General features: G+C 33.5%; 1 protein-coding gene across 1 annotated transcript in view; it reads right to left on the bottom strand.

Annotated features, from left to right (window-relative positions):
- Positions 1-1,554, bottom strand: part of LOC110027135 (THO complex subunit 3) — a 47,635-nt gene extending 46,081 nt beyond the window's left edge. Inside the window, exons 1-2 of the mRNA XM_020728438.1 lie at positions 1,401-1,554; positions 1,126-1,221 (exon numbers count right to left, since the gene is read on the bottom strand). Coding sequence (XP_020584097.1) covers positions 1,126-1,221; positions 1,401-1,466 — 162 coding nt within the window. The 5' untranslated portion in view covers positions 1,467-1,554. The remainder of the gene's footprint in view (positions 1-1,125; positions 1,222-1,400) is intronic.
- Between the last annotated feature and the right edge of the window lie 12,693 nt (positions 1,555-14,247).

Genomic DNA, 14,247 nt, shown 5'->3' with positions numbered 1-14,247 from the left:
TTTGTTTTTTGCATCATATTGCATGTTCAATTTTGTAGCTGAACCTCCATTTATCTTTTTTTCCTGAGACATCTTTGTCACTTCGGCAGGTATAAGTCCTGCCTCTTAGAGCTCCATCGTTTAGTCATATGATAGAGTTTATTTCCTCTGACCTTAGGGCTACCAAGGTTTTTGTGGACGAAGCAATTCACAGATTGCTGACCGGAAATCTTGAGATGTGTTGGGTAGACTACCTTCACGACCAGGTATACTTAGGGTCCTAGTAGCTGTGGATGATGGGTCTGTGGTACCCCGACCAAGTTAATTCTATCTTTTTACGATCACTCCACATTTTTTTTTGTTGAGCTCCTTTGAGTCCTGTCACTCATTGACTTCGTCGATATCATTTTGACGACTCGATGTCGATGAGTTGTCGCCCATTTGGGATACAATGATTTGTCCTTTGCCCTGATGGCCCGGACGTGCTTTGACGTGTTGGGATATTTCCGTCAAGATGATTTAGGTTATTTTGTTGGTTTCGTATACCAATGAGCCGCTACCTATTCAGGATGAGAGAAACTCATTCTATGTCCGATGACTTAGCGTGAGCTTTGAAGCATCGGGATTGTTCCCACACGGAATAACCTTTCTTTGAGTACTTATTGTCTCAGGTTCACGATAATCCAAACAAAACTCTTTTTATCGAGAGTATTTTTGGGTACCCCCAAAATGTAATTAACCAAGTGAGATATGTCCCATTAGGAGTGTTCTTGACCTCAGAACGGACACTTACACCTGATTCTTTGGTTTTGGATAGTTTACGTAGGCATTTTTTCGCGGATATTGGTTTAAGATGCTTTCGCTCGATCTTATGTAGACGGACACTCTTAACATATCCTTGCGAGGTTCATCGCACGTAGGCTCTCCATGTTTTGTGTTTTCTCTTGTTTGTCACCTTGTCGTATGTCATTTCTTATTCGGTTACTCTCCTCTTCGAATCACTGATCTGATTCAGATGAACATTTATTCGAATAAGGGAAGTATACGAAAATCCACAAGCTAGCGACTCTTTTTAAAATAAAAAAGAGAAAAACTACCGAAAAATTAACCGAAAAACAATCATAATAGGTTTGAGGAAAAAATTACGTGGCCATGAGCATCGATATTCCAAACACGTGCAGTGTGGTCTACAGATCCCGAGGCTAGCTTCGTGCCGGAGCAGTTCCAAGCCACAGAATGCACCTACCCATTACAGAAGTAAAACTTATTTCAGCTTTTATCGGAAATAAAAAATAAATAAATCGTAAGAAATAACGATGAACATGGAGATTATTAAAATAGCGACCAACAAAATAACAAACCCTAGATTACCAGGTCATCTCGGTAAAGGAAAGAAAAAGGAGTTGGGGGCTCGTGCTTACCTTCTTCTTGTGGCCCTGGAACTCTTTTATACCTAGGTTTTTGAAATTAACGGGCGTCTCCTCCATGGCCGTAAGCTTGGAGAATTGAGTGGGAGAGCAGGAAGAAACTTATAATAGGTATTAAAAAGTCGATCGTTTTAAAAAAATTTCACTTAGGGTTTTTTTTCATGGAGCCCCCCATATTAAAAATCGGCTGTGTAGGTACTGAAAAATAATTTAATATTATTATTTTTGAAAAAATTAAATCACTATTAGAACGGTGTTATCACATCTCACAATAATGAGTGAGAAAATACAGATTTCAACGTCAGCTTTTGAAGAACTATCAAAATATAACGTACTTGAACAGACAAAATTATGTTGCGACCCTCAATTATTCATTTTCAAGTTAATAATTTATATAATAAATATATTTTATAATATCTATTTCACTTAGAACAATTTTAATTATTCTAATTAAATTTAATTATTAATTTACTAAACTGACTGAATAGAAAATTATATTTAGACAATGTGAATAAAAATTTAACAAAATATCAATTTCTTAAAATCATAACTCAATAATTGATAGATATTAATAATTAAGATTGAATTAATTGTTTAAGTAATTCATATATATGTATTTATTTTTTATAATTGTGTTTCAGTACATTTTATTGATTAAATTTTTTATCAATTTTAATTTTATTAATCAATTTATAACTATATGGGATTAATATCTTAATTAATTATTAATCATTCACTTATAAAATTTAACAAACAATAAATTTTTTTTAATTTATTTAAATCATATATAATATCATTTTATCTAATGAAAGTTTTGAAGTTAATTAATATTAGTTTTTAAGATTAATTTAAACTTGTATTTAATTTATATTATTCATTAATTTAAACTTTTATTTAATTTATATTATTTAACAACTTTAATAAATATAGTTTATCAAAGCCCTGATCTTGCTCCAATAAATATCGTCCCTCGAAATGGTGACAAGAGTTTATTAGAAAATGTCTTAGTATATGAAGATGAATAGTTTGTAAGATTTACATATTTTTTAAATTTGACAAATACTGAACTTTGAATTTAAGGCGAAGTAGAGAATAAAAGTGATTTAAGATTTTGCAGTATTTAAAATTATCTTTTTGATCTTCGGTAGGATTTACAATAACTCATGTATTAATCCTACTACCTAACAACTCCTAATTCAAGGTTCCAAATATATTCTATTATTTATATTTTATCGTGATCGTGAAGTAAACTAGTTTTTAAATTTTTGTAGGAAGATTTAACACAAAAACAATAAAATATAGCTCAATAGATATCAATATTTTTTTATGTGAAAACCCCAAAAAGAGAAAATCACAGAGTCTCGCCCGTATGAAATAGTTTTATTGTATAAGCATTGGTTACGAAACTAATGTGTATATCCTATATAGATGATAGTAATCGAAGTTGTGAATTATAGAAAGAGCTTGCTAATAAGAAAGTGGAAGATGGCAGACATGAATGAGAGGTGATCAGACAATTGTGATCGAATGATGATTGCTTGATAGTAGCTCGAGTGGTCTTCTATAAACAGTGGTAGATGGATGGTGGTGGTCAGCAATAGTGCTTGGATGTTAAGCAATAGAATATCATATGATAGTTGGACAAGAACGGTTGGATAACGAAAATATGGCGATAATGGTAGGATGATGCGGTCACTAGTGGTGTTCATCGGCATTGGACATAAGGCAAACCTCTCCAAGATCTTTTCAAACTCAAGATCGTAATTCCTTTAATGTGAAAAATATGTACATTTATAATTTTTAGAGTGAAATTTAGATAAATCTAGTCAGAATTCCGAGAAAAAAAAAAGACTTTTACAGAATGACACACGTCGATTTATTTGCTCATTAGTTAATCTTATAGTATTTCCTTAATAATCTTAAAATTGAGTAACTTTGTTTTCATTCGATTCCCTAACTAAGATTCTCAATTTGACACTAAATATCTAAACTTTGAAAATCACATAATTTATAAATTAATATTTTAAGATTTTAAATTATATTTCAGGTGTTTGATTTAAGAATCATAGAAATCAAATTGAACCATGTTATATGTAATTGGATTCACCTCATCAAGGCAGTCAATTTACTGTAAACACTTTAAAATTTGAAACTTAAAAGATATTAAATATGACTTTCAACATTATATCATCTAAAATGCATCCATATTCATGACAAATTCACTGAAATTTATGAATGTTATATTAGTTTCTCATTATTTCCAAACATTGAAGGCTATGTTGTCAAAAATATATATTAACATATTAAAAAATTTAAATAACAAAAATATAATTTTAAAAATTTACAAGATATGATCACTCTTTAAACATTAATGCGGGTCTCTTCCTCAGGGTCGTGAACTAAAGAAAATCTCTTCAATCATAATTTCAACTATTTTTAAAATCTTCAATTTTATAAGAGAAAAATTAATAAAAATAAAAAAAAATATCTAATTTAATTAAATTTAACCAAAAAGGCATTGGTAGCTTTGAAAGTGCGAAGCATAAAATATAAAAAAAAAATAGTGAAATAAATACATTTAAGCCAAGAGTGGGATGGTCTGATTGCTATTGCTATCCATCGTACAATGGCATCACGACCTTTTGAAACTTAGGGTATCAATATAATTGGATCCATTAATCGTCCATTATCCAGAGGACATGTGTTTATTCTGGTAGTTACTGACTTCTTTCTTAAGTAGGTAGAAGTTATTCCATTGAGAGAAGTGAGAATAGAGAGTGTGCTTCACATCCTCGAGAACTATATAATGCAACAATTTGGAATACCTCATCAATTCAATAATAACATGGCTTCTAAGGATGCCAACATAAACCAATTTGCGCATATCCATATTATTGATCGATGATATTCCACTATTTAATAAGAACTTAGTAAATCTAATAAAGAATATCCTCTATTATAAGAAAAAAAGTACCTTGATCAACTCCAAGAGATGTTGTTGGCATATTATATAATTTATTGTACCCCCACAGGTGCTTTACCTTTTGCATTGACCTCTGGTTCTAAGGCAGTCATAAATCACCACTTAGATAAAAGTAATGATGCTTGCCTCCATTTAAAATAGTGAGATTGTTTGGACAAGATTATTTTACAAGCCTAATAGAATGTGCAGTTGTACCGAGCTCACATGACTATAATGCATGACGATTAGTTAGAAATCGGGCATTTATCAATAGAGATCTCATACTTTTTTTAAGGTTCCCCATTATCTCATATAGATGGAGACATATGAAGCTAGTGCTCAAATTAAGAGTGACCATTTGTGATCGAAATGGTTTATGCAGGTTGATCATATATAGTACTTGATACATATGGCAGCTACCTGATATCCCTAATTAATATGAGGTATTTGAAGAAGTATTGTGAATGAGGTTCTCTTACACTTTATTTTTATATATGACATGTATTGTGAGTGTAAAGCTATAGTGCCACCTCATATGTACTTGTAATTTGCTTTAAGTAATAAAAGAGCATATTTTCAGTTCTTTTGTGATTTCTATTATGATTTGCACTTTTGTGTAGTTGACCATGTGGTGTATTTTGAACATCTTTGGCGAGTCACCTACATTAGTAAAGCCTGACTTTTCTAATACAAAATATTTTAGTATGAGAAGTTAAAATGATCATGCGTCGTGGTAAACTTTCCATCGGGCGCACGTATCTAATCTTCCAAACCTTATTCAGGAAGAGCTCATACTTCTCTTAGTTATACCCAATTTAGCTAGTTTCACTGGGTCTGAAATACTAAAATACTACTCTTTTTTAAAATTTTTTGAATAAAATAAATTAAATTAGCTGAAAGTCTCCCCAACGTGAGGTGTACACTTATCATTAGGAGACAAGAGGGGAGGATTTGGACTTCCCTCATTCAGGTCTCTGCTTATATCTTAGGTTGAGTCTCAACTGCTAAATTATGATTTTAATCAAAATCATTTAACTTTATCAATTTTTTAGAAACTAATTTCATTTACTCAAATGATTTCTAACCCAATTTAGATTGTTCGGTTGGGTCAGAGATACCATAACTCAACTCCATTCAGATTTAGCCAATTTTTTGGGGTTTAAATTAATAAAATACAAATATAAATCCCCATAGATATTTTCATCTCATATCGATGAGTGTATTTCTTGAGTTTGGTTGATATATATGTAACCTCAGTGCCAATTTTTTCTCTCATAAAGAGTAAGAAAATATGGGACATTCAAGCATTATGGTAAATGTCCCCTCCAGTGCATAGATTCAGTCGTCCAAGGCTCCAAGCCTTGTAGAATGAAGGCTCATACTTCTTTTAGTCTTCAACCAGTTTAGCTTTTTCAGCTAGGTCTAGGATACCAAAACTCAATTCCATTCCAATTTAGCATTTTTCGTTAGGTCCAATTACCAAAACCCAAACATATGTATCACAATCTAGCTAATTTGATTCAGAATGTTCGACCAAAGATCCTCTCGAGAGAGGATTCTTCCTCAAGTTTATGAGCATGGTTCTGAATTGAGTTTATCGCTTCCATATGATCCCCAACAAGTCATGCACTTGCCTTTGGGAGATATGAGGGAGAGTTTTATACTCTTCTTTTCCTCTAGCTTTTCCTTTGAATGGGATCAAGTTACCAAAACCAAAGGTCATGGTAAATCTTTAAACCAGATCTAGGAAAATAGAACCTGGTGTATGTTTTACCCCATAAAACCATTACTCCCCAATGGAGTTTATCCAAGATGCTCTGTTCCATATCCATCTAGATTAATTTCATAATATACCTTTTCTAAGATGGTTACATATTTTATTTGAATGATAAGAGCATTATGCCATTTCAATTTGAATTCCTCTATACACAACTTTTCTAAGTATCTTGTCTAATAAAATTTTGGTTTTATACCCATATGTTTGGTTTCATAGCATGTATTTTCTAAGAATATTACATATTTATTCAATCGATGATAGATTTATGCTTGTTCTTGTTTGAATTCTTCTAATCGTGAATTTTCCAATTCCACTATCCAACCAATGCTTGGTTTAATACTTATCTAGTTTGGTCTCGGGATGTGTCTTTTCAAAGTTTCTTACATTTTTTATTTGACTAACAAGAGTTTTATGTTTATTCCAGCTTAAATGCCTTTAAGCGTGGCTTTTCCAAGTTTGTTTTCCAACCTATGTTTAGTTTTATACTTGTCTGATTTTGATCCATACAACATTACTTTTTCTAAGCCCATTGTATTTGACTAATGAAGGTCTTATACATGTTTTAGTTCAAAACCTCATAGTATGATTTTTCTAAGTCAGTTTGCCTGACTAATGAAGGTCTTATACATATTTTGGTTCAAATTCCATGATAATGCTTTTCTTAGCTTGTTATCCTAATCTCTCCCAATTAGGGAGGTGTTCATTCCTGCTTTGAGCTTCTACAAGCTCCATGGGGGTTTCTTAAATCCTTCACACTCAACATGGTCTTCGAATAGATGCTAATTTCCAACAAGCACATTGTGTTTCACCTATGTGGTGCCCTTGCTGGAGATCCTTTATTGGCATCATTTTTTACTCGTTTTGATGTCAATGCTACTTGTACTACCCAGATACTTTACTTCCATTCCCCTAATGCGTTCCTTAATCCCCCTTAAAATATAAGGTTTGGCACCGTGGAACTGCAATGCACCACTACAGTGCCTAAAATATTTTAACCATTACCTGAGCATCATCTTCCATGCTTATGCACTAGATGTAGTTATAACATGTGAAATTGCATTCAACGGCTCTTTTAATCATTGTCACCTAAGCAGCTCAAAACATTAGACTAGATTTGTAGCATTAACCTCTAGCATCACGGTGCTCTATCAATTTCATTGATGATTAACCATGTTTTAGGTGTAATCTAAAATGGGTCAACCATGTTTGACCAAGTCTCACCTTAACACTACGGTATTGAGACCAAGCAACATAGCTTCACATTGATTAATTCATGTGATTGTTTGTAACGACAAAAAAATCATATCACTGGTTTATGCATTCTAACCAGATCAAAAGCTAGCCTCATGGTGCTAAGACCTTTATAAATAGGGTTTATATATAAAATAATTTATATTTATTCTCTTAGTCTATTTATATTATCTTCATTGTCTCGCATTCTTATTCTTCTCAGATTCTTGAATGGAAGATGGCTCTGAGAGGTTTGAAGGGGAAAAGGCTAGCATCAAGAACTTTGATTCCCACAGTTTCATTATGGCATTACAATTGAACATCAATTTGAGCGCTTTTTCTTGCCTTTTCATTAGTTATTTTCAATTTTCAAGTTTTTTTTTTTGTTCTTAGTCCACTATTGTCATCTCTCTCTAAAGTGAGAGTGTGTGTCCGTGTGAGAGAGAGAGAGAGAGAAAGGAAAGATAAAGAGGGATTAAAATGTTTACTAATATAAGCAAATCAGCTCCTTCCTTACTTGCAAAGTCGACCCAATGTGAACCAAAGCTAACTTCGATTGACTAGAAATTCACTCCAAATCAGTCCGACCTAACTCAAATTAACCTGAACTCAACTCAGACCTGCGCGACTTGAGGATAAGGAGTGTTTGACTTCTTATTCAAGAACAAAAGCACACTTAGCCTCTGTAGGGGACAACATGGGCCAAGGAACGAACAAACATAAAAGACAACATAAAATTCACCCCGAAAGACACTAAAACTTAAACTTTTCCAACTTGGTTTGAGAAGGAATTTTAGAGTATGCAACTCATAGCTGCTAACAAAAAATCTTCCAATCACTTGTCACTGATCAAATTTAACCCCAAGACGACGAAACCATGAGTTATTCCAAACATAAAAAATAAGGCTTGAAACATAAGAAAAAAACTTATCAGCTAATGAGTCATAAGCAACCTAACATATTTAACCCCTAAAATCCAAAAAGATATGAAAACTTAAATGAAACCTCAATGAACAAAGATCGTCGAACACAACTTGAACTCCGATACCTATGTCTATGAAGATCTCTTGAACGACACAAACCATGGTTGCTGACAGATATTTTCCGATCGAAGTAAGTTCAACAACCCAGGGAAGATGGAAAGCCATGAACATTTTGACCGGTTTATCTTAAATAAAAATAACAATCAACTAATCAAATTAAAAATAATTTATGCTAACTCTGTTTTGCAGAGCTGCTGGAGAAAAAGGACGGACGACGTCTTAAATTAATTTTACATGTTATTAGGGTGTGTTAACTCTGTTTTACGGGGACGTACATTCGAAACTTGAAGTAGAGGATGAACCTCAACTATATCATTGACAGTAACACAAAACCGTATTATAGTTATGGATCTTGATAGGACACTTCCAAGTCTTCAAGCATCTGCTACCCTTAGGATGAGACTTTGAAACTTCTTCCTTGAAAAAAATGATATTTAATTTTTTTATGACGATTTACAACATTAATCGAAAGCTTTCTTAAGCAACGCCCAATTGTTTAAAATGTAATTAACTATAAGGGTTTGCCCTTATCCCCAATTGTTTAAAATGTAATTAACTCTAAGGGTTTGCCCTTATAAAAAAAAATGAACCTCAGAATAGGTACAATAGCCTAAATCTCTAATTTTGGTTTTGTTTCTACTTCGCAAGTATGCCCTCAAGTGTTGTATGTCAATCTTACCTCGAACATACACTTTGGAGCTATCTACACTCCACCTCACGAAAGCTTCCTCATGTGTTTCTTTTGTTTGTTCCTATCACTGTATGCCTTAGCCATCCAATCTCTTCTCTCTTTAGATCATCCACACGATGAGTTATGCGAAGAGAGATTTTATACGATGGTAAACAAACTGACGACTCCACAGTAATAACGATAGCGACAACGATGATGAGGACGACGGAGCCCGATGACGAGTCGAGGCGAGGCGGCGACCATCGTTGACATATTTTTTTATTTAAAACAATTATATTAAAAATAGGGGACATACTACCCACTTATATATTTTATATCAAACACCTATTTTTTTTTTTCATATTTATACCACCCAAGAAATTCATGTCATAAAAAATTCTACTATTTCAACTTTTAAAAATTGAAATACATGTTTTCATGCATAAGTGACTTAAATACATAAGAATTGAGTGGTATGTATGTAAATTTTCATAAAGATAAAGAAAATTTACTTACATATTACATAATTATTTTATATTTACATATCTAATATTTAAACTTTACATATTTACTTTTCTAACATTCTCTTACTTTTAGATGCATGTTATTTTATCTAGCTTTCTCTTTTGACATGTATGTGGGGTTGTTCAAAAACTTCGTCATTCATGAGTAGCTCGTGTTCGGCTCATTAAGTAGCTCTTGTTCGATTCATTCGTTAAATGAGTGAGTTGAACATATAATTTTTTTGAACTCGATTTATAAGCAAACCAAACACGAATAAAAGCTTGTTCGTTCGCGCTCAACTTGCTTTGACTCGAAATAACTAAATAATTAAATAATAATATTTATTTATATCATTTTTATATTACTTTTTTAGATGTGTTAAGAAAAGCTATATTTAATTATTTATCAAGATTATTTTAGTGTTATAATTATAAAAAATATAAGTTTCATTGTTAGACTTACATACGTAAATACATAATATTTGGATGTATGTATGCAAATGTCTCTAAAAATAAAAAATTAAATCAAGTGTAGGATTTGGTTGTTATGTACCTAAATATCCATAAAAATAAAAAAAAAGTTAAATTAGCTAACCTTAAACATCCTCAACTTCGCACACTTGGACATTTAAATGCATAGAATTTGGGTGATATGCATGTAAAAGTTTCTAAAAAAAAATTAATTTTGCCTCCAATAACAGCACAACAGGAATGCAGTGATGAGATGAAGCATTTTTAAGGGTATGTTTGGGGCAGCTACAGCTTATTAACTAAGGGCCCGTAAACTTTGTCGTACTATTTGTTTCGCGTGTTTTACTAGCTTACCCAAAAACAAAGTTTTGTATTTGTGAAGCATGCCACCCACAGGAGGATCACTGTGGTTCACGTTTCGTTCGCATCCTATTACTCCGCTGTCTGATACATCTAAAATATATAGTGTTTTTAGACATAATTTATATCTATTTTTGAGATATTGCGTTTTAATGAAATGTATTTTTGTGTTTTTCTTTCAGGTACAGTTAAAAAAGTGAAAAATACTTAAAGGAGTGAAAAAATATCAAATTTGGAGCAAATATGTGAAAAATGAGTGTTTTGGCACCTAGATCAATATCGACGCTGGAGTTTGGCAGATTGTTGGCCCATCGAAAGAAAACACACTTCTCCATGACACTCCGTAGAAAAATGTAGAACTTTCTACTGTAACTGTATGTCTGACGTGACGTTAGTAAAAAGTTTGTAGTCTACAGTGACAAAACACATGCCAAGAGGTCTCTGAAATCCTATGGCTCATGTTCCTTGAAGATGAAGGAGAGAGAACATTAGTCAACTCTGAAAATTAAACTAAAGAAAAAAATGTAAGAAAATGAAAATTATCGAAAAGAGTATTGAATAAAAAAACATAAATTGAAAAAATATATATATAGGTGTGAGATCTTAGATAACTAAATACACCAACTAACGAGTCTGTCATTACATGAAGAAAGTGGACCTTATAAAAAAATGGGTTCTTGGTTGCCTTTAACCAATGTTAAACCAACATTCTGTGTCACATATGCATATCACTAAAAAAGGTCATCCAATAAATCCTCAAAAATCGATGCACCAAAAAGAAGAGAGGATATCAGATGTCTTCATAAGAATTTCACATGCTACACTAACGGAAAACCAACGTCCTGTGTCACATGTTCATAACACCAAAAAAGGCAATCTAGTAGGTCCTCATAAACGATGCATCAAAAAAAAAAAAGAAAGGATCTAAGTTGTCTTCATTAAGATTTTACATGTAACAACGACGAACCGGTCATCCAGAAAAATCTATAAGGTCGTATGTCCGATCATGAAGCTCACGAACCCACAAAAAATATAAAAAACTAAATAGTAACTGCTCCATACAGAAATAACTACATGGAGACATATTATTATTCACAACAATGAAGGGAAAAAAATCAAAACAAATAAACAGTAGGAAAAATCTAAGTCATCAAACAATGTCATCATAGAATATTTTTTCCATAGATAAACATAAATATTGGACACGAAACTCGGAACATAGCTTAATGAATATCTGCCTACGGGTCGGGTTCTCGAGTAACTTAACGAAGTTTAGATAGAATGTCGTATCATCCAAAAGTTTAGGATGTGCATCCAAAATTCCAAGAAAGTCATACATGGTGGCTTCATTTGAAGAGCCAAGCTGAGCTGCACATACTTATATCAGCTTATCTATTAAGCTTATGACGAAAACGTCTTTTTCATTTTCCTTTTTCAACACCTTGAACCGTTTTGTTTGACATGTAGACTTGAGCTCCCTCAAGTTTATGCTCGGGACTTCACCTGACACAGTAACCTGCTCGGTTGCCAAATCATCTAGTATGCCTACTAACCCCTGCTCACTTGGGTTGAATGCATGCATACCCATAGTGACAACCCCCCTAAACATGAGGTCTAACTTCTCTTCCAGGTCCGACTCAATTCCACTCACCTTGAATTTCTTTGAGGCTAGCACTGCCTGCAACGTTCGGGGAAGCAATTTGTTAAAACGAAATAACATGGATAACGAAGGGAAATACAAGCATTTAGAGGTATACTTATTACCTGTAACTTCTCAGTCCACCGTTCCTCTTAAGTATCAATGGTCCGCTTGATAGAATCCCAACCCAATCTCATGGATCCCTGTTTCAGTTCCTTCCATAAATCACAATAATTTTTTGACAGATCTCACTTGTTCTTAAATTTTAACATATCATACTCCCTTTCTGTCATTTCCTGAAATCTCTTCACAACATTCTGTCACCCTTCCTTGTTAAAGTACGTGGTGGGTATATTTTTAAACTCAATCCCCTTAAAACATAGGTTGCAAAATATGTTTGTTATTTCCTTATCTCACATTGCTGACGACACCACTTCTTTAGTCTTAACCATAATGGAACTAATAAATGAAAATGATAAAAAATACACTGATAATGACAATAAAACAAAGAACACAAAAAAAGAAAGCGCCAAGCAAAACAAGCACCTAACCTAACAAAGGTAAAAGCTAAAGCATGTAAACACGGGAAAAAAAATTTGTAAAACCAACCTACAGTGGAGAGAGGCACACACACCCCATTCCTGCCACTATCACCAACACCCAAGCACCGACACCACACACCCAACAGTTGAGAGAGGCACACACGTCCCAATCCAACCATTATCACCAACACTAACCACCCATTTTATAGAGAGAAGCACACACACCCCAGTCAAGCCACTTTCACCAACACCCAAACATAAACTCCACACACCTAATAGTAGAGAGATGCATACACACCCCAGTCTAGCCACCATCACCAACACCCAAGCACCATCATCAAACACCCACTTTATAGAGTGAGGCACACACACCTCAGTCCAACCATTATCACCAACACCCAATCACCTTCACCAGTCTTTAAGGGGCATTTATATACACACACCCTGAAGGAATTCTGTTAAGTATTACTATGTACTTTTTTCCTATTTTAAACATATTCGCATGCAGACCACCAAATTGAATGCATAGTACTCAAACCACAACAAACCGCCACATGCATAATACTCAAACCACAACAACCGAAAGTCACGTCTCAACAACGCCACCCCTACCAATACATAAAACAAAAACAACAGAAGAAACTAACATCTCATCCTCTGCATCTAAAAATAATGAAACAAACGAACAACAGCCAAAACAACCATCACCAACAATCATTAGCCTCACATATTACGAATAGAACATAAATCAAATGCACGAAATAGCCAGATACAAACAAAATTTTGCAACTCTAAGAAAAATAAACAACCAAACTCACAAAGGTAGGAGATGTGGGTTTAAGATATAGAGAATATCGTAGGAAGAAGCACAAAAGTCTCGAAATAATGGGAGAGAGGGAATGTTAGAGCAGTAGAAAGCGAGAGCGAGTCGGCTAGGGAAAGCTCCGAGATTGGAAGAAATGCGGGAGCGCTTCATGGGACAATTAGGGCAGAAGAGGAGAAAGCAAAGTCGAAAGACAAGGGCAACTTTGACAAATAAAAAGAAGAAACGATGGGACAATTAGGGCAGAAGAGGATAAAACAAAGTCGAAAGACAAGGGACAAGGGCAACTTTGACAAATAAAAAGAAGAAACGCGGGTCGAGGGGATAAGCCCGCGTAACCCCGCGACCCGCGTTTCAATAAAAACGCTCCCACATCTGAGCAAATGACGAAACAAACGAGCATTAACCATGGTTTGGGGATGTGCTGCAGCTAAACCGTGCCCCCAAATGACCTCATCCCACATCGAGACATGGTTATAATATAGTTGTGAGAAAAATTATTTATATGTAAATATTGGGGTTTTTTGAAAACAAATCGAGCGGTAAGAAATTTAAATATTCAAACTAATGCTCAGTAAAAAATAATTATATTTTTTATTAATAAAAAGTTGATTAATTATCTTATGAGTTTGAATAGAACTAATTCTAACATTTGCTTATTTCAAATAGAAATAATTTCAAACAAGTCGAACACGAATAAAAGTTCAATTTTCTCATGTTTGACTCATTTACATCCCACATGTGAGTAATAGTAATAAATTTTAATACCATGCAAGAGATTTGTACCTAATTATAAGAAATTAAAATTTAAGTGTACATAT

Source organism: Phalaenopsis equestris, unplaced genomic scaffold, assembly GCF_001263595.1.
Source record: "Phalaenopsis equestris unplaced genomic scaffold, ASM126359v1 Scaffold000414, whole genome shotgun sequence".
NCBI classification, from domain to species: domain Eukaryota; kingdom Viridiplantae; phylum Streptophyta; class Magnoliopsida; order Asparagales; family Orchidaceae; genus Phalaenopsis; species Phalaenopsis equestris.
Note: the sequence above shows the minus strand (reverse complement) of the source record. Positions and strands in the feature narration are given on the sequence as shown.